Here is a 22554-nt window from a genome sequence, read left to right on the forward strand (position 1 = left end):
TTCTTAGTGGGTTAAAAGAAATGAAAAGTTTATGATATAAAAAAAAAAAAATGTTTGAATATTCGTCTTAATAAATGTTTAATTTTTAAAAAATTTCAATGTATGAACTAACAATTAAATTTTATTTTTATTGTCATTAAAATTATTTGCTAAAAATTTATAAATATATAATAACAGATTAATAATTATAACATATAATGAATCATAGTTAATTGATAGCTAATATTCTATTATCAATATTAAGATTGTGCTTAGATAAAATATATTTAAATGCAATGTAACCACCATAACCCAACTGTCCTTTGTAAATTAATCCTAACCCACCAAATGGGGATGGAGGTGACGAAGCTATCCCGCGAGAATCAATGAATGGTATCACCGCAATATTATTATGAACTCTAGAATATACTGCTGGTGTCAAACGTACGTAGTGTTGTCCTGAATGACTCATTTCATTATTTTTAAATGTTGATTCTGCTGAATTTCTAAAATCGTCTAATTTGATATTGTGTCTGAAATGAATTAAATATTATTTAAAATTATTTGTTTAATTTCATGTAAATAAATATAATGAATTAACATAATTATAAACCTTGAATTTTCGGTATCGTCGATTTTTGGATAGTGCCATGTATTATCAGCAGCTGAAAAAACTTTATGATTATTATACATTGTTGATCCTCTAACTACTAGCGTAATATGTTTGTTGCTAAGGACTTCAAATTTGACACCTGCAATAAAATGTAATTTTTGAAAAATTTTAACTATGTAATTTATACTTCAATAGGCCGACTCAGCCAGTAAATGAACGCTTAACCAGTGAATGAACAGTCATATTTTTAAATGTTTATATAGAAAGATGCAACAAATTTGGAACTAAAGTACGCCCTAATGGCATTCTTGAGGAAGTCTTACGTAAATCTGTATCTTCAGTCTTCAGCAAATCTACATTAGCTCAGATTTTCTGCAGAATTGCTTAAGATACCTGTATACGGCCACTCTTACTTTGTTACATCGTGAGCCGTCTATTCAGCATTAGTATGGTAAACTCAGTGGTGCTCACTAAATATTCGATATAATTTGATCGAGTGATAATATTATTAATTTCTAGCACTTTAAATTTAAATGAGGACCATTGGGTCAACTATAGGTACTGTGTGTTGAGCTTGGAGTGATTCGGAGAAAAAGAAACCCGATATCTTAAGCAATTCTGCAACAACTCTGACCTAACATTGATATATAGTAGACATATTGGTTAAGAATTGCTGCAGACTGTTTCTACAGATTTCCGTAAGTCTTTAAGAAGAATCTTAAGCAAGACTTAATGAAGTCTTTGGCAAGTATACTTATGAAATACTTCTTCTTCTAGTCTTCCCTATCCAAAAAATTCCATTTAGTATTAAATGGGAACCCATAAGAATCCATATAGAAAAGTATGGGTTTAAGTAAGAATCCATAAGAATTAATATAGGAGTGCAATGATTCATATAAGAACCCATATAGAAAACCATGTGTATCTGGATTTCTATATGGGAAATCCACATAGCAAACTGCGAGTACTTGGATTCCCATGTTGGAGACCCACATAGGAAACTGTGAGTACCTAGATTCCCATGTGGAAACTTCACATAGGAAACTGGGTATCTACACAGAAAAAAATCGGTCTGTCAGTTGACCCTGCGGACCAGCCCCAAAACTTCCCGCTGTTTTCGAGCTCGTTGAGCTCTAAAACATTATTGTGAATACATTTTCGAGCTCTTCGAGCTCGCAAATACTTTTGTATGCCATTGTTCTGTAAAAAACCATTTTTTAGCATTTCCTTCTCCCACGATATCTCGCGAACGAATAAACCGATTTTGATGGTTGAGGTGGCAATCGACGCGTTTTATCAAGTTCTGAAGCTGATCAAATTTTGAAATTGATTTATTTAGCCGTTTTTGAGAAATTTCAAAAAAACCAAGGAAAAAATTTTTTTTGAATTCTTTCGTCATCGGTTTCTCTTGAACGAATGAACCGATTTTGATGGTTGAGGTGGCATTCGACGCGGCTTATAGAGTTTTAGAGCTGATTAGATTTCGGAATCAATCCATCGAGCAAATTAAAAGTTATCCAAATAAAACATTTTCGAAAAAATTTTATTTTTGAAATATCTCTGAACGCACCCTACCGATTAAGTTCAAATTTTTACGGCTTCAAGACATTAACAAGCCGCGTCGAATGACACCTCAACGATCAAAATCGGTTCATCCGTTCAAGAGTTATAAATATTTACATACATACATACGTACGTACACACATACATACACTCGGACATCATCGTGAAATTAGTCAGGATAGCTTCCTAGGACCTCGAAACGTCGACATCTGATGGAAATTCGATTTTCGTAAATCGGACCGAAACCAATAACTTCCCGAATTTTTGAAAATTTACAATTTTCTTAGCGGGAAGTTAAAAATAAATAGTAAATGCAACATGATGCAGTCTTGGTAAATAAACATGATGAAATCATGTTGCATCCACATGATTTGTCATGTTTCGGCTACATGATAATCATGTGGCAGCAACATGATTTGTTATGTTTCGGCTACATGACAATCATGTTGCGGTAGCATGAGAAAAATCATGTGGCAGCAAAATGATTTTCATGTAGCCTTAATAGCATAAAATTAAGCTGCAAGAACTACATATTTATGCTTCAGAAAAATTATTTATTATCAAGCAAAAAATCGATTTTTTGAAAATCCTGACTACCTCTAACCCCTTAAGCAAAAATATCATTTACAAATGATTTAATTTGATAATTTGCATCTGCAATATTATAAATCCGAAAAAATCTAGATGCTTGATAATAAAAAATTTTTCTGAAGCATAAATATTTAGTTGTTGCAGCTTAATTTTATGCTATTAAGGCTACATGAAAATCATGTTGCTGCCACATGATTTTTCTCATGCTACCGCAACATGATTATCATGTAGCCGAAACATGACAAATCATGTGGATGCAACATGATTTCATCATGTTTATTTACCAAGACTGCATCATGTTGCATTTACTATTTATTTTTTTCCGTGTATACTCCCATGTAAGATATCTACGTAGGAAATCTCGGTTTCGATATAAGTAAATTTGATAGAATGCGGGGTATCTGGATTTCTATGTTAATCGTCTATTGACACGCGTTTATGAATACAAGAAAAGATTAAAATTCCTATAGGAAACCAAATGAGAATATATATGAAAATGCCATGTGGAAACCCACATAGGAATATAGGCCAGATTTCCATATGGACTTGTTTGATAGGGATTGTTTAAATCTACCGTAAGAAATTTTCTGAAGGACATTCGTCAAGTTACTTGCTTAAGACAATGTTACTAGGGGTTTTAGAATTTGTCAATCAAACAGCAGTAAAGTATTTTCTTTATGTAATTGTGATTAAAATCTAAATTGTGTAGGTAAAAATGAAATAATGTTCGTTTGCCAGTCGTGTTCATTCACTGGACCGGTCACCTTATCTATAATTTACCAGTAACAAATTGCCCATGAGGTAATTCAATATCATCTAGATTGAAGGTTTTAACTCTGTAATCGAGTTTAACATAATCAGGACCATCATCTGGTGGGTAACCAAAAGTTGTGTTCCAAAATACTGTCGCAACATCGACAGTTCCATTTACTAATGTTCCTTGTTTAAGTTCCAATGCGATAATATTATTTTTAACAACCCACCTAATACCCACCACAACCCTAGTAAACGAAACGCATTTAGTATCAATTCGATAAATTTATAATTATTTAAATAATATCTAAAAATCTTACTGATTTAATGTAGTGTCCGTATAGTATGCTCTCAAACTCAATACACGATGACTGTCATAATCATCATAACTTAAATCACAAGCGCAATATTTATCAAGTTCATTAACTTTTCCATCAATGCAACCTGATGGTAAATGAGTGTGAACAGGAAACATAAATATTTCTTGAACATTCTTAGGACAAAAATCTTTTTTTCTATTGTCATCTTCATAAATCTGGCAAAAATTAAAAATAACTGTTATTTCTTATAAATTTTATTTTAAATATCAAACTTACGTAAGGGCATGCCATACTAAGAATCATTCCAGTTTCAGAACCAGATGGGTCCCAATAACCTCGTATTCTATTACATTCCATTTCTTTGTCAGCATTTGTCATATTTTTTGTAATATATTCATATTCAATTTTTCTCTCCGGAGCGTGATACGTAACATAGTTTTTAACTCGTATATAATTTTTTCCTATACATTTAATTAACTAATCAATTAATTTATTCATTCATTTATTATTATAACTTAAAATTAATATTAATTATTAACCTTCTTGCCATACTTCTGGATCACAATTTTTGTATGACTTATAAATAGTGTTGTCAATTGAATTTAAATAATATGTCGCAGATTTAGTTATTTCCTTTAACGAATTTTTGTAATTTTCCAGTGCAACGTGTTGTTCATTTTCGAATAGATCTTTATTTACAATAATATTGATATATTATTAAAAACGAATTAATGGTATTAATTAATAAATTAGTTAATACATACTGTAATTTGACAATCGCAACTGTCGAAATTTAAACGAAATGATTAACATCGCGTATGCTTTGCTAGCAGTAGCCAAAATTCTTTCATATAAATTATAGAGCTGCTCATAAGCTGGTACGTCATCACATGTTAGAAAAGTGTTTGCCTTCAAATTAATATTTATTTATTAATGAATTTATAGCATAAAAACAACAGTTAGTTGTAATATACATTTTTGTTTTTATTAATGACAAATATCTTGGAAACTATTCGAGTTAAGGAAAAAGTTATTCCGACACTTTTTGAAGAAATTATCAGGGCTACAGAAAAGGTCTGATGTGATTTTTATGTAAATCTTATAGTTAATGAGTAATTTACGGATTAATCAGATTGGAATGATCATCATGAATAATACGGTTTGTATGATTAATGGTAAATATCTAGTAAATTACTGATTTTTGACGAAAGCTTACAAGGTCATTTTTTGTAGATAATATTAAGAGCTATGAAATAAGTATTATGTAATTTTCACATAAATCTAATAGTTGATGGGTAATTTACAGATTAATGAAGGAGAAATTAAAATTATAAATCTAAGATGAATTCCTTATGATTAATAATAAATATCTTGTTAACTATTGATTTTAGGTAAAAATTTGTAATGACTATTTTTGTAGATAATTTTAAGCTCTACAAACAAGGTTTCATACAGTTTTTATATAAAACTAATAGTTAATGAGTAATTTATGGATTAATCAGATTAGAATGATAATCATGATTAATATGGTTTTTCTATGATTAATGGTAAATATCTAGTAAATTATTGATTTTTGATGAAAATTTATAAAGACTTTTTTTGTAGATAATTTTAAGAGCTATAAAAAAGCATCATGTAATTTTTACATCAATCTAATAGTTGATGAGTAATTTATAGATTAATGAAGTGGAAATTAAAATTATCGATCAACGATAAATTTCATTATGATTAACAATGACTTATTAATTATTAATCGAAAGTAATGTATATAAATTACCTTTCTTTGTAATTGTGAGACAATAATACCAAATATATTTTGTATGTCATTTCTCTGTGTCGCAAATGCCAATGTAGTAAATGAATTTATCAAATCAATCATATCTTGATAGTTTTTATTATCAATAATATTTCCAATAAACCTATCAACAGTGTCAGTGTTACAGCCATCGTAATCAGCCAAATAATCCATAAATTGGTTGTGAAATTTATTTTCAATAAGTTCCAATATGTCAAAAAATATTGCGTCCTCTTTTTCTTTTTTAGTCTCACTACTGTCGAGTTGTACTTTCAAACTATCTGTGTTGTCATACCAATTTATTTGAGATTTAAATACATTACCCAAATGATTTATCGATGAGTCGTCGAAATTTCGACATAATTTATAGATTTTATCGAAGGATTCCAATATTTTGTCACGATTTTTATCGGTATTTGTTATTGGACGTGGATGATTTATCATTTCATCCAAGAGATTTGTCAGTGTTATTATCGCATTTGTAACTTTATTTAAATCACTGTATGTCCCACAAACATTTTTTGATTTAAATATTAATATTGTTATTGTTATTATTAAAATATTTTTCATAATAAAAAATATTGCAGTCATTTTTTATTTTGACGATCAAATAATTTTTTTTTTTTTTTTTTTTCAAGTCTAATTGAAAGTAAAAATAATAAAAGGAAGTTAATGTAAAAAATAGATTTATATACGTGGCGGACTGATTATAGATCCCCACTATAATCAAGTAAGAAAAAAAAAACTTAAAACTATATTAAGTCGGTTTAATAGTAATGATAAGAAATAAAAGACATTGGTTATTAGCGACTATATTGAAAATTTCAAAAGAACTATAATTTTTAATTGGGAGTTTTTTAATTAACATTCTTTATCAATTATAGGTGATAAACTTTTATGTAGGGTATAGGTTCCGTTTTTTGCCGCTTTTGGAAACTTAAAAAATTTCAATAAAATTATTTGTAAAATACGCAATGACATAATTAATTATTTAAATATGTTCAAAGACGCTTTTCCCACACGGAAAAAGTATATATCCGTATATATTCGGGCAAATCTGAATATATGCCGCATATATTCAGATTTGCCCGAATATATACGGATATATACTTTTTCCGTGTGGGTTACTAATGGAAGTTTGATTTTTGTACTTGTTCATTAATTAAAATAAAGTATTGAATGTCCAAAAATTGAGCATTTCTTGTTTCTTGTTGAATACACAGAAAAATTCTTTTCGTAACCACAAGATACGATGACTTATGGTAACAAATTTCTGCCTTATTAAATAGATAACGAAATATTTGTTGTGATTACAATATTTTGATGTTGATATCAAATCGTTTGTTGCGCTTGGAAATTGCTTATAATTGTAACAAAACTGTTGTGTTATACAAAAAAAATTGATTTGTTAAAGTAACAAAACGAATTTGTTGCACCTAAAAAAATTTTTTGTAATCATAAGCTAAGATTGCTTACGGTAACAAATGCTCAGATGTGATCATATATGACCATGTATGAATACTCAGATCTGATCAGATCCGAAAAATGGCCCTGCATGATCATACATGATATGGCCATGTATGAGCAGGTATGATTAGGTATGATCATGCAGGACCATTTTTCGGATCTGATCCTGCATGATTACACACATTCATATATAACCATGTATGATCGTAATGATCACGTATGATTGACAGGATCTCTTTTGAATCTTATAAAGTAAAAGCCCCTATACCCGCTCACTTTTCATTGGAGTGAGATTAAATCACTCAATATAAATGATTAAATAAAATGAAAACATTTTTTGTAGTTTTAAGTATTAGAATAAAATTTTAGTTTGAAGAATAATGTTGATAATTAATTATTATCAATTTTTTAAATAAGGTCCTTGAGTGTAACCATAGTCGCTCGCTAAAAGTTGTGATGTACCATTACTCGATCAACACATGGCCCTATAGTCGCTCAAAGACAATATCAATAAAACTATGATAAGTTTATTGATTTGGAAAATAGTTTATAAATTAAGCTACTTTATTCTTTCATAATATAAAATTTCATAAATTTTAAAAAAATATTTAATAAGATATAGTTATAATAATTCTTAAAAAATTTGACGTAACCTAAATTTAATCAAACGAATGAACGTTAGAGTAAAAAATGCCCGGATGAGCGCGATTTTGAAAACAGTCACTTAATTTAAATTTATAATCTATTATAAAATAATTTGATACATCATATTTTAATATCTTTAGATTCACAAATAACTATTCATCAATAATAATTATTTTAGTTGAAATTTTTTTTTCTAAAAATCATAAAAAACGCATTAAACCGTTAAAGTGAGCGACTAATGGTACTGAGCGGGTATAGGGGCTTTTACCTTATCAGGTATTTTGATAACAAATCCATTTCTTAATTACGACGCAATATCATTTGTTCTACAACAAATTTATTTGTTACCGTAAGCTAATTATGTTTGTCACGATAACAAAAACTGTCATTATCCTGTTTTTTAATGTACTTGAAGATCGGAACGTTTTTCACGCAACGAAAATGAAAAAAATTTATGTAATTCGACTGCTTAAGAGTGACTTAAGGGGTAGATCCGAAGATTGGGGGTGGCCTAAGATTTTCAACGGATTTTGGATGGATTCCCATAGGGGTTCCCATATGTATATAAGTGTGTTCTTTTATTCCTATATGAATTTTCCACGAAGAACTCATATATCCAAGTTCCTATATGAGAATCTAGGTATCCAGTTTCTATATGAAGCTCCTACATGGGAATCCAGGTACCTACAGCTATGGTTTCCTCCCATGGATTCTTATCTAAATCTATACACTCCTATATTGATTCCTAGGATTCTTACACAATTCCATACTTTTCTATATGGATTCCTGTGGGTTCCCATGTAATCCTATGTGGATTTTTTTGGTATAGTGTCTTCATAAAAGCTATTTGTCGTATACTTGAATCAAATATATGAATTTTTATTATGGTACGAACATATACCAGTATTTCTAATGATGATGTATGAACTATTAAATTAAAACAGATATAATTGAATTAAGGAAGATTGTCATATTGATAAAATTTATATCTCCGTGTTTGCGTAGACTTAAATTTGTAGAGATACATACGTCCACTTTGATCTAATCCATTTTTTCACGGGTTTTCATTACCGCCATTGACATTTAGAGGCACGGGATTAATTTCTTGTACTTATCAAATATTTTTATTTCATTTCATAAACTTTTTATTTTTCTTAATCTGCTAAGAAGGGGTAAGATGGACACAAAAATAATCGAAATTTTGACATACAAAAATTTTTTAATTTCGAAGGCAGGGATACAAATATTTTAAATATTATTTCATTACTACTTGATAACAGTTTTGTTTTATTTTGTTTTGACAACAAATTTATAAATATATATTAATGATTTACAGATAAATTGTCATTGTTATAAATAATTATTGCGACGCTAATGAACAAATGTAATAAAAAATAATAAAAAAATGTTATTTTATTGAACGTAAAATTGTACAAATAAATTTGGTGATTGATAATTTATTTTTAAGTACCCAATGGGGAGCAACCACTTTTTAAATGTTCCATCAATTTATAACTTTCATTAAAAATATTTAATTATAACTTTATCATAATTTTTTTTATACGAGCTATTTTTGTTGAAGAAAAAAAAACCCAAATTTTTTATTACTTTAACACTAATTTTTTTTTTATTTTTCTTTTTAAATCCAATTAACTTTTTTAACTTAAAAATTATATCGCAAAAGTAGATCAATAAAAAGTACTCTAATGATGATTAATAATGTGGTTTAAATCAAAGCTATCTGTTAATGATTAATGTCTTTTTTCATTAATTTCCATTAATTATTTTTGATTTTAACGAACCATAAATTCATTAACACAATCTTTGTCAGTACACAAGCACTTAACTATATTAAATTTAATTAATTATTTTGACATTAACTTTTAATCCAATCACAATGATACAGATTCGTTACAATTTTACAATTTATTGGTTCGGAATTGAAAAATTCTTCTATTCGTTTAAAAAAATTCTAACTGACTTTCCGATAAATTTTTTACATATTAAATATTACATATATTGCATGACTCATGATGCGAAGCGTCAGAGTGTGCTTTACGATCAAAAAATTTTTATTTTTATTTATTCATATGTAAAAAACAATTGTGTATTTAAAAATTAAAAAAATCTACGTTTTAAATCTATTAATAAAAGATGTTTTTTCTAATGAGAATTTGAGTACTTTGACTTTTTGTAAGTTATAAAAAAAAATAAAATAAAAAAACTACTTCTTGTAGTTGTGATTAGTCTATCAACAATAAAAAACCCACAAACATTTTATTACAAATTCCCAATATATAATTGAATCATAAGTCAATAGAACGTTGAAAATAGACATCAACTTTGAAATGTTTAAATTCATTTAATTATACAAATATATATTCCAGTATATTATAATGTACGGTTTTCTAAATAATCAAGTTCAGCTTGCGCATTGTAATTATACTCAGATGCGATGTATTTTAATGATAGAAATCCGCCAAAACCAAGTTGACTTTTGTAAAATAATCCCACCCCACCAAGTGGCGCTGGTGGTTCTGTTACGACATCTTGCGAATCGAAAAATGGAATAATTGCCAAATTATTGAATTCATTTGAATATAATCCAACAGATAAACTAATGTAATCACGCCTTGATCGACTCAATTCTGTAGTTTGATTTTTTATTTCTGCAGAGTTTGCAAAGTCCGTAATGTCTATTTTAATTCTATAATATTAAAAAATTATATTTATATTTATTTAAATAATTTTATAAATACACAGAAAGAAAATTATGGTAATCGTCTTTAGTATGTTTATGAAATATAAACCCATAACGTTACGATTATAATTACTTAGAAGTATGAGATATACGCCCATAATTTCTGGGAAAAATTTCCATAACTATGGGAACAAATGATAATTGAACTATAGTAATAATTACCATGCTCATGATCATGAGAATAGCTCCCATAGTCACATAGTAATAAATCCTATATCCACATTGAAACGGTTCCTAAATGCGTATGGGAATAAGTAAATATGGTAAGCGTTCCCATATATTATGGTAAACATTACTGCTATATTATGGTTATGATTCTCATAATATTATGACTAAAGTTACCATGATAGTATGGCAACCTTTATCATAAATTATGGAAATCATTACGGTAATATACGGTAACGCTTACCATAAGATTGTGATAATGGTTACCGTACTATCACAGTAATCATTACCATAATTTTATAGGAACTATTCTGATATCGTATAGGAATAGGTACCATAATTTGTATGAGTGCCATTCCTACTCTTTAAATATGAATTAGTGATTTTTCACTAATTTCAAGTGAATATTCACTAATTGTCAATGTTACAATCGTACCACGCAGAATTAGTGAATATGCACTAAATGAATATGTGAATATTAGAAATCACTGATTTGATAAGTGAATATGAGAATCCACTAAATTGAAAAGTGAATATGGGAATCCATTTTTGGACAGATGCTGGCAATTAAAAAAAAAATTCCTCCTACACTCTTAGTTTTATGGTTAAAAGAATTTTTTTTTTAATTGCCAGCATCTGTCCAAAAATGGACCAAACGAAAACTTTTTTTTTCAATTTTCTTCGTTTTCAAATTTAGTTTTCAGAAAAAATACAAAAAAGTTATTCAGAAGGTCCTTCTATTTTTAAACTTGATTTTTCGAACAAAATTCAAATTAATTCGAGGATTACCATTTAAATTTATTGTTTTTATTTTTTTTTTCCAAATTTGAAAGTTTTCTGAGCACTCTCAAAAATTTTAAGCATGGTGTTATGAAAAATAAGGCTAGTTGTAGAAAACTTTTTTTTTCAATTGGAAAAGAAAAATATAAATCGAAAAAACATCACTCTGAAAAAATTTGAGGATCTGCAGAAAATGTCAAAGTTTCATATAAAAAAAAAAAATCAAAAATCAAAAATGGTAAACATCGAAAAATTTTTGATTTTTTCTAAAAATCTACAAAAAAACAATGAAGATAGGTTGCAATAATTTTTTGTATTTTTGTTCAAAAAGTACATTTAAAAACAAAAATTTTGAAAAAAAAACGTCCTAATCAGTCGAGTTTTGAAAAAGTTATAGCTATTTAAAACAAAAAAAGCCATTTTTTTCAAAAATTTACAACTTTTTTTCGATTGGGTGAAAAAATTTGAAAAAATTATGAGAAACGTTTTTGATGGGGTAGAAAAAGAGAAAAAATTTTCAACCAAATTAAAGGAGTCGGGTTCAAAAGTGGTCGATTTGGCGTGGAATGCCCCATATATAATTGATATATAATTCTATACAATTGTATAAAATCTTTTTTCATCAGGGAAGAAATAAAAAATCTGTGATTTTATGATTGACGTACTCTTCATATAAATATATTATTGTTCTGTACTTTTATTTTTTTTTATTTTGAAAGTTTTTTATTAAAATTTATTTATATCTAGTAAAATATTTAACTATTCGCTAGTTATAGTTACTAGTCAAATTGTGAAATTCATAAATTAAGAAGTGAATAACAGTTTCACTTGTTGATTCTCATGAACTCTCATAGAGATTTTATAAAAATGAATGAGTTCTATGATTATAGGCTCTATACATACAACTATGAAAATCTATCGGATTTTTTAAGTAGGGTCGTTACTGTAAATTTCTTTCTGTGTCATAATATTATGTAATATTTTATTTTCTAAATTACAACCTTTCGTCTTTTAAATTTACTGGTGGTACATGCCATTGACTAATTTTTGATGGCCATGATTTTATATTGTTCCACATTTCGGTCCCTCTTATTGATAATGCAAGATGACTCTCACCCACTAATTCGAATTTAACTCCTATGGTAATATTTAAAATAACACAAAATTTTTAAATATCAACGTTCATGAAATTTAACTCCTCTAAATTGACACAATAAAAGTTAATTTTTCATCGAAAAAAAAAAATTACCTGTGACAAATTGACCGTACGGTAATTCAATATCATCTAGATCAAATGATTTAAAATAATAATTGAGTACGACACTATCCGGACCATTTTTAGGCAAATTTCCAAGATCGGTTTTCCATTTGACAGTCGTTGGATCCACAATACCATTGACTAATTGTCCCTCTTGGATGTTTATCGTTATCATATTATCTTTAACTGTAAATTTGATGCCGGTGACAACACTAACAAAAATAAAATCCTCGTTTTTATGTTGAAATTCAAATAAATAATAATAATAATATCTTTTATTTTATTTACTAATTGTCACTGCTGTCAGTTACTTGCTCTCTCAAACTCACAGTACGAATACTTAATTTAGTATCAGATGATCTGTCGCAAGCACACAATTTCTCAAGATTTATTCCATAATTCTCAATATCGCATTTTATTGACCAATTTGTATAATTTTCATTGACTATGGCTTTACTTATATCATCAGCGCAATCAATAATCCGATAAGAATTTAATTCAAAAATCTGTTAAGTTATTAATTAATTAATGTCTTATTACCAATCATAGTTTTTCATTAAAAACAAAAAATAAAATTCTCACTTCCGGACACTGTTTACTTATAACTGAATATTGAAAATCTGTAAGCATTGTGTAATCATTACACTCAAATTCTGATTTAGTATTTTGTTTTAACTTAAAATCAGAGTTTTTTTCTATTACACCGACATTGGCTTCACTCGATACATAATTTTTTATACGAATATAATTATCTCCTGAATTAGAAAAAATATTTTATATTAATGAACAGAATTTTATATTAAATTATAATAATAATAATAATAATAATAATAATAATAATAATAATAATAATAATAATAATAATAATAATAACCTTCTGTCCATTTAATTGGGTCACACTTTTTGTATGTTTTATGTGCAGTTGTAATTTTAAAAATTTCTCTAGTTGCTGTTATTGCAATATTACGTATGATCGATGCATATTCTTCGTAATATACTTTCTCTACCTCAATATATAAATCTAAAATAAATTATTCACAAATGTTTAGCGATTAAAGTTATATATTGAAACCACCAAATTTTCAGTATTGAAAAAAAATATTTTTATAATCGTTATATTAGTGACATAGGAAAAAGGTGAGCAAAACAGGATCGCTGGATCATAGTTTTGTCACTTCCACTTGAAGTAATTAAAATTTTCAGTAGCGATCGAAAAAAATTTTCTTTCTCGGATGCCCGAGTAAAAGCGTAAAATCGCCGCTAAACCGCTGCAACAGCGCCGCACGGGCTCTCAATGCCCGCAACACTGCAGCAACAAATTTGCAACAAAATAATAAAATTATGATTGCCGCAACACCGCCGCACCACAGCCGCAACACTCGACAAATGAATCGTATATATTTTATCATTTTTGAAATAATTTTCTTATATAGAACAAGTAAACTTTGTAGCCACTGTCGGTAGCGTAGCCTAGTATCGCTTCTTTTTTTTTCTTCTTTTTTATTGCATTCTTATTAGTATTAAGACCATAATTTATTAACTTACAGTCATAGACGGTTTTTGCATAAGCCTTTTTTCCGTCTTTTTATAATTTGTTGTCAATGTTTGTATCACACAATAATCACCAAAAAATTTCAAGTGAAGCAAAACTCAAATAGCCCCCCGGCTTGTCATTATAGCATGTGAGTAGCACCTCAGTGCCCAACAGCTTCAATATATACTAAGATCTGTATAAATTATATAAGAGTTTTTTTTAAGTTGTATTTATACTCATAATCTAACAATGTACTGGCTAAGAATAAATAAACTTTATTTAAAAAAAAAAAAGTAGCGTAGCCTAGTCGTTAAAGCGTCGGTCTTTCGTTCGTAAGATCTCGGGTTCGAATCCCACTAAAGCGTGTGCGGTCGGTTGATAATTCTAGCGTTTTTTCCCTAAATTAAATTTTCTACTCGATTAGAAATTAAATTGACCACAAATCTGATAACTCCCGCATCACAAAAATGATTGAACAAAAAAAAAAAAAAAAGTATAAAATACAGACATTGAGTAAGTCTTTTTTTTAATTTATTTGAAATTTCAGTACATAGTTATATACACAGAAAAAAAATTAACTTGATTCAAGTGAAATATTCTTGAACCAAGGATACTAGTTTGAAAAAGTCCATTTTTTTTGCTTCAAGAATTTATTTCTTGGCTCAAGAAGTTTCAGGATTCTTAAATCAAGATTTGTATATGCTTGGTTCAAAAGTATATTTTTTTTCACACAATAAATCTAACTCTCAAACCAAGTAACAGATTTACTTGAGTGAAGTGAACATTTTGACGCCAGGTGGCGCCTCGATGAGAACAGCGTACTTGCTTGTTTTTCTCGGTCAGTTGTAGTTAGTTTTGAATTGTAAGTTCACAATTTGAACATCAAAACATTAATCTCGCCGTTGATAATTATTTTTGTTTAATGTATATGCATATGAACAAATTTCGGTATCATAATACTTAAAGTACTAAATAATTACTGTGTTCAAACTTTAAAGATTTTCACAGTAAATGTATTTAATTGTCAATGCTTATTTACTGGGTAACCTCAAATTTTCTATTATTGAAAATGTGGCCATTAAACAAAAATATTATTTAAATTTTTAGTACAAATAAATTTTTTTTCAAATAAAAATATGCATTTAACTTCCAAATCAAAAATTAGTATAAGTAACCATTGTAGTAATAAACTGATTAATAATTTTTAAAAATATATTTGTATATTTCTGATCCGAATAAAATAACATCCTGATTCAAAAAATGCGCCATACTCAAACTAAGTCGGTATCATCCTGAGTCAATATTATCGGCCTCAAACCAAGAGAAAAAAATTCTTGGGAGGAATACATATATATCTTGTTTGAAAGCAAAAAATGCTTCTTTTAAGATTAAAATTTTTGAAAGAAAAATTTTTACTCTCCATTGAAGAGTAATAATTTATTTATTCAAGACTGAAATTTTTTTGAATTGAGAAGTTTAGATGTTTCGAAACAAGAATAATATTTTGAAGAAAATAATTTACTTGAACCAAGTTAATTTTTTTTTCTGTGTATATATTGGAAATTTTAATATACGGCTATATATAATTCTCTTTTCCCGGACAATGAAATAAGTATTTAATAAATACAATTATTTCTATTCTACTCAATCAAATGGAATAATAATAATAACAATAAATATTTTCACCCGGGGCCGCTGTGTTGCGGCAGAAATTTTAATAAAATTTCGATAGCGTGTAGCTGTGTTGCGGCAGAGATTTTAATATAATTTCCATAGCGTGCAGCTGTGTTACGGCGGTGTTGCGGCTATGACGGCAAAGAATAAAAATTTATCGTGCGGCGATTTTGTCCTCCAAACTGCTGCGTTGCAGCGGTGTTACGGCAGAAGATGAAAATTTAATTTTTTAAACGTCAAATTTTATTTTTACTCAGATGAGTAAAAGGGACCCCCCCCCACCCCCAAAAGTAAAAATTAAGTTTTTTGCCGTATAAAAAATGACTGTAATAAAATTGTTTATATTCAATCTAAGTAAAAAAAGAGTGATTTGCAATACAATTAATAGTAAATGAAGATGCCGAGAAAAAAAGTAGACTGCTTTTACAGATTTCCGTAAGTCTTTAAGAAGAATCTTAAGCAAAACGATAAAATCTTTGGCAAATATACTTATGAAATACATTTTCTTCAAGTCCTGTTTAAATCTATCGTAAGAAACTTGCTGAAGGATATGCGTCAAGTATAACTTACTTAAGACAATGCTACACGGAAAGAAATTTTCCTTAAAAATGACCGTTAAATTCCCTGTACTCGTGGGACATAATGCGGCGCTTTGATTTACTACCATTTTTGAAATGAAAATCACGAAAAAATTTATTTATTTTGTGGTAAACTTCATAAAATTTACGGAAAACCGAATAAAGTTTACAGTAGACTACGGTAAAATTTGTTGAAAAAAAGTTAAAAATTATCTCACTTACCGACAAATGATTAGGTCGTGCCATTCGTCTCACGATTACCGTGAATATAAAGGTAATTTTTAAAGAAAATTTCTTTCAGTGTAGGATTCCTATATTCTATTTTGATTTTTACTTTTAAAGTTTTACATTCCTTTAATTTTATTCTATAAATAATAAGTTTCAATGACAGGAAAATAATCAGTAAACACTGGACTTCAACTTAAAAAATGATTTTAAGTACTGAAATTCCCAGAAAAGACTTTTGTAATAAAAAAAAATTTAGGACACTAACAATTGTGCCAAAAAAAATTATAATGATAGTAATAAGTTACGATTAGGACGAATTCTAAAAAAAAAAAATTTTTATCAAACTTTTGAGGGAATTCGTTTTGCACACCCGGGTCTGTTTTGCCCGCCCGTCCCCGATTTATTAAATTAACATACCGTATTCATTTTCCTGTATATTTAAAAAGTCATGACCAACTATCATTATTGTATATGCTTTCATAACGCCCAGTAATGTGCGCTCATAAAGTTTAAATAATTGGTTACTTAAAGGCATACGATTACAATAAAATTTATCCGCAATCTGTAATTAATTTTTTATTTTATGTAATTAAAAGATAAAAAATGTTTATTATAAAAAATAAATAAAAAAATACTTACATTTTCAAAACACTGAGAGTAGATTTTAAATATATTTTCTCTAATATTTCTACTAATAGCCACCTCATTTATCGATGGTAATGTATACAATTGTAAGTTTAATATAGAATCACGAAATTTATTTTTACTAACGATTTTTTCATTAAAAAAATCCGTTGTCGAAACTTTATATTCACCATAAGTGTTCAAATAATTTGAAAATACCGTATCAAATACCGAATCAATGTCATCAAGACTTTGAAAAAAATAAAACATCGAATTTCTGCAATTTTCCGTTACATTCATTACTTGATGAATATAATTATTATTTTGATTATCCCAATTTAATTTTTTAATAAATTCAAAAGCTTCTTTTATGTAAGCAAATCCATCAAATAAATTTTTTCTTACTAGACCTTCACTTATATTTACTCGAGGTATATTTATTAATTCGCTAAATGTATTACGTAAATGCTTAGCAATAGACATGTTTTTCATATATTCTCCAGGTGATTTTGTTAAATTATCGACAAATGAGTTTTTAGTAAAAAAATCACTAATATATTCATCTTTATTATTATTTGATAAAACTTGTTCTGTGATTCCGATAATTATCAACAAAATTAATTTTAAATTCATTTTATTTTTAAATATTAAGTTAAAAAAATTAATTATTGTTTTTTATAAAACAGTATGTATTAATTGAAACGTTAACGGTTTTATTTTCAATTGATGTTGTTTTAATTATTTCAAATTGTTTATATACTTCATTTCACAATCAGTACGATTAGGGATTAAGAGGAAAAAATTATCAAATAGACACAGGAATGCCGATAACAATTAATTTGTCATTAATACTTATTTTTGTATTTGTTTTTTCGTTGCAAAATTTATCAATGCACTTTAATTTTAATAAAATTCTGACTGAAATATTAAAAGTCAGGATAATTTACTTTGCGATTTATTACACTATCATTAAAAAAACATTTTGTTTTTTTTTCTTACTCGAAAAAAAATTATAAAAAACAATCGCATTAAAAATCACTAATTGTACTTAGTAATGAATCATTAATAGGTTCTTTAATTTCGTTAATGACTTGTTTTTTTAGGTCAAATTTTATACAATGTACTTATGAATTGTAGAACAAAGTGATTTCGAAATTTAATTACTGCTAAACTGTTATATTGATGATAACAGTAATACAATAATCTAAAGTAACTTCCTGTAATTAAACATTAAGCCTCCCAATATTTTTTATTTTATTTGATTAGATGGAAACTTTTCGAATTATTAAAAAAAAATTTAAATTTTTGTTATAATTGAATTAAAAAAAAAAAGAACGATAGTTCATTTAAAAAGGATCGATAGTAATTTTTTTCTAAGCTTTTTTCTCAAACAAAACCTCTAAAAGCTACAATAAGAATGAGGCTTGATGCATTACTTTATAATCTAGCAATTTATGTTTTCACTTTTAAAAAATGTTCTTTTGTTCAAGAGTAAAACGCGGAAAAAATTTCCATTCACTGCGCAAGTGCAACTAAAATTGTACCGCTCGTCGACTTGGGTATGGTAGAGAAAAACGAGCTGACCCCTCTTAATTGATGTTATTATTTATGTTATTATTATTATTATTGTTTATATTCTCTGTGCTCTCTAAACCTAAATAGTGGATTATCACTAATTCACAGTGTATATTCACTATTTTGCCACTGCTAAAAGTCGGCCACTTGAAATTAGTGCATATACACTCATTTACCCAGTGAAATGATGCACTTATGAAAACATTGAAATTCACTGTAGTTATTAGTAGTAAATAGTTCTCATGATAATTACTTATTAAAAAGTAATGTTTTAAATCTACTGTTCAAAAAGTAAAATTTTCACTATTTATACGTTAAGTTCACTTTTTTCCAGTGAATTAGTTGATCACGAGCATTAGTTTTGACCGAGATTCGAACCCTCCTAATAAGAATTTTTCGTGATTTACCTGAAGTACTATGAGAACCTTCTCAGGTTGACATAAGGTTTGCCTTAATAGAGCAAACCTGGCGAGTTCCTTATCAGGACCACATTAGGATATCTTTATTAAAAAAACAAGTTATTCACCATCGCGCTATTCTGATGATTTCCTGATCAAGACCACACCGGGGTAGCATTCTCGCTTTCTTGAACTACCATGGGCTAATAATTTAATAACCTTTTTGACGGTAAAAATTTCCAATTCCTTTAAATTTTTTATTTACTGGCTAAAAATTGAACAGAGAACAGAACAATAATATATTTATGTAAAGAATGTATTAATCATTGCATCACGGATTTTTTACTTCATCTGTTATTCTTTCATATCATAATAAATATACTATTTACACTTACACGATCACATACGCAGGTCAGCACAGTGGATAGCATCAAGAACTTTGAATCGGAAGGATGCGGGTTCGAGCCCAACAGTCGTCGGGATTTTTTCATCAATAAAAAACATATTTACTTTCTCTGAGTAGTGATCTCCTAATACATTAAATCACTTTCCGGATTTAATTAAAAAATAATTACTAATAAGACAACCCTGATAAGGATTTGATGTAGACATCTTGGTAAGGACCGGATAAGGTAATCTTGATAAGGGCCTAATGGGTCATTAGCGTTACGTCCATATCATTTCCTCGTCAGGAAATCCCGATCTAAACCTTATTTGAAATAACGTTAATCTATTAAGGATCTTGTCAGATGCTTATGTAAAATTCTAGTCGGGATGACTTCCTGATTAAAAGAAACGATTTAAAATGATTCAATGTTACTGCTATATAGATTCATCATTGAGTGAATCGCTTTGTTTAATCAGGGGTTCCCGCATGCGATTCCTTTCCTTAGTCTGCCCTGCCGTGCTTAGGAAAAGGGCACTTACTGCTTTTCCATTGAGCTAATGTTAAATAAGGGTAAGATAGAAAGGCAGTATGTAAACTTATTGCCCTTTTCTTAAGCACGGCAGAGCAGACTAAGGAAATTTTTTTTGGCGTATGGATTGAGGTAATTTATTAAAACCTTTTGAACATTATTAAGCATGTATTCAACAACATTAGGTAATTTTTTTATGTAAAAGTATCCGCAAACAAGCCGGTGACGGATCTTTTCCCAGAACGTCTTTAAAAAAAAATAATTTGCGGTGAGCAGTGTATCTCAGCTGGAAATTATCTAAAATAAAAAACCATTGAAATTTAGTCAAAGTATTATTAAAACCTCCCCCCAACGTTCCCTGATTATTTTTTTTTCTTTTTTTAATGGTCATGTAAAGTAAAAACTGCTATTTTTTACGAAAATTTGCGCCGTTTTGGAGGTGGAAAATCCCCTTGATGTAAAAAAAAATTCTAAAACTCAACATTGGGGGGAGGTATCTTATACGTAGAAAATGTGTTCCAAGTTTGAAATAAATCGGTAATGTAGTTTTTAAATAGCAGTGCTCACGGACTGTGCTCTAATCGTCATGGTTTTTCACAATTAATCGTCTCTAATCGACAAAAGACGATTTATTATTTCACGATTAAAAACAATTCATGACGATTCAAAATTTTAAATCGGTATGAATCGTTTTTAATCCTCATTCGGGACCGGGGTTCGCAATATTATTTTACGATTAAAGACGATTCATGACGATTTGAAATTTTAATCGTCAGGAATCGTTTTTAATCGTAAAATAATATTGCAATTTCTGGTCCTGCATGAAGATTAAAAAAGATTTACAACGATTAAAAATTTAACCGTTTTTAATATTCTTTAATCATCAATTGACGATTCATGACGACTCAAAACGATTAAAAATTTTTAATCATATTTTCTAATCAGGGATTTCTCACTAAAATATATTAAATATTGAAATATTTTTAAGACTCGTTTTATCCGTGTGCAAATATAGCGCATATTCTATCTGACGCCACTAAAACAACCTAATCTAAATTTATCATAACATTACTTGTATTAATACAAATTTCTCACTGAAATATAATTATATTTTGTTCATATTAATTATGTGTATCGTATGGCCCTGTAATTGGCTTAAGCTATTGAACCTTTTAAAATAAAATAAAATATAATAAGATCTGTTTCATTTTATTATAGAAAAAAATCCAAGTAATAACTTTTTAACGATTGGGAATTATTGCTCAAGCATAGGGAAAAAAATTGTATTTTTTAACTTTAAAATTCTGAAAGATAAAATTATATTTATAAATTTAATCGAGTTTTTAGAGAAACATACAGAGTATAGAAAATCCATTAGTGATAAGCTAAAAGACAATAATTAAAAAGTGTAGGAAAAATTAATTGACCGAAATGTTTATCTTAATCGTTAAGCCAATTAAAAGTATATAAAATATTTATATATATATATATATATATATATATATATATATATATATATATATATATATATAACGATTATCTTTATAAGCATTGACGACGTGTACACGATTTTTTAAATTTTAACTTAATATAAATTTTTATGGACGTGAAAAATAGTGTCCTTTGAACTTATTGAAGAGAATAATAATAGTAATAATTTAAAAAAAATAAAATGTATAAAATATTTTTTATCGGTTTGATTATATATTCGGTTATAATAAATGTGCATTCATGTTCTGGTGGTTCATCGAAACAATTACCAAAATGTGATGAGTATGATTATAAAAAATTTGAAGACCGCTCGTCAATTTTATCAGATATACCAGATACACGACAAATCGGTCATTTATCATTGACAGGTACAAATAGTGACATTTATTATTGTAATTAATTATTACTTTTTTTTCATCCCTAAATATTTTTACATTTAGTTTAATTACGCGCGCCGAAATTTAAGTTTTTATTTTAATGCAATCCGAGAAAACGATATCTTTCTTATCTACATTATAGTTTCATACGGTGGCGCTACTGTCGCAGTTAACAAGATGAATGCCTGGTTAAAATTGAATAAACTGTTGGTTTTATTGTTTATTTACTTATTATTATGATTAAGGGACAAGGATTTTAATGATTATTTTTACTAGAGCTTTATTCTATAAGAATCGAAAGATGATAGATAAATAATTTGGTTAACTAATTGCCTTTATTTTAAAATATTGTGATTACAAACTTGCGTACTGACTTTCTGACATTGATATTTTTGAATACATAAACACTTTTAAACGTTAATATAAATCCTTAAGGGGTAACGGTAACCGATTTTCAATTCAATTTAA

The 22554-nt window shown here is 28.0% G+C and overlaps 3 protein-coding genes across 3 annotated transcripts in view; 1 reads left to right on the forward strand and 2 right to left on the reverse strand.

Moving 5' to 3' along the window:
- Positions 1–22554, forward strand: part of LOC130672714 (uncharacterized) — an 84235-nt gene that overhangs the window by 59461 nt on the left and 2220 nt on the right. The gene's annotated exons all lie outside the window — the stretch shown is intronic.
- Positions 209–6263, reverse strand: LOC130672709 (uncharacterized). The gene is made up of 8 exons (XM_057477408.1): positions 5597–6263; positions 4584–4728; positions 4359–4508; positions 4096–4280; positions 3820–4034; positions 3527–3747; positions 593–731; positions 209–512 (listed from the first exon to the last, which is right to left on the reverse strand). The coding sequence occupies exons 1-8, from the start codon at positions 6203–6205 to the stop codon at positions 209–211; spliced, it is 1968 nt and encodes a 655-aa protein (XP_057333391.1). The 5' UTR covers positions 6206–6263.
- On the reverse strand, positions 9667–17167 carry LOC130673340 (uncharacterized). Its single transcript, XM_057478315.1, has 7 exons — positions 17122–17167; positions 13565–13711; positions 13273–13445; positions 12979–13196; positions 12682–12902; positions 12434–12569; positions 9667–10433 (listed from the first exon to the last, which is right to left on the reverse strand). Exons 1-7 carry the CDS (start codon positions 17165–17167, stop codon positions 10118–10120), a joined length of 1257 nt encoding a protein of 418 aa, XP_057334298.1. The 3' UTR covers positions 9667–10117.

Source organism: Microplitis mediator, chromosome 8 (assembly GCF_029852145.1).
Source record: "Microplitis mediator isolate UGA2020A chromosome 8, iyMicMedi2.1, whole genome shotgun sequence".
In the NCBI taxonomy this organism is placed as follows: Eukaryota; Metazoa; Arthropoda; class Insecta; order Hymenoptera; family Braconidae; genus Microplitis; species Microplitis mediator.

Bases quoted from the DNA above. Each gene is read 5' to 3' on its own strand.
- LOC130673340 (XM_057478315.1), bottom strand. From the start codon at position 17,167: ATGATAGTTGGTCATGACTTTTTAAATATACAGGAAAATGAATACG. The intron at 13,197-13,272 runs GTGAGAATTTTA...ATAACTTAACAG, and splicing joins TAAGTAAACAGTGTCCGGAA to ATTTTTGAATTAAATTCTTA. The intron at 10,434-12,433 runs GTTGTAATTTAG...TTAATATTATAG, and splicing joins GTAAATTTAAAAGACGAAAG to AATTAAAATAGACATTACGG.
- LOC130672709 (XM_057477408.1), bottom strand. From the start codon at position 6,205: ATGACTGCAATATTTTTTATTATGAAAAATATTTTAATAATAACAATA. The intron at 4,509-4,583 runs GTATGTATTAAC...TTGTAAATAAAG, and splicing joins GTTGCGATTGTCAAATTACA to ATCTATTCGAAAATGAACAA. The intron at 732-3,526 runs GTAAATTATAGA...ATTTTATTGCAG, and splicing joins TCATGGGCAATTTGTTACTG to GTGTCAAATTTGAAGTCCTT.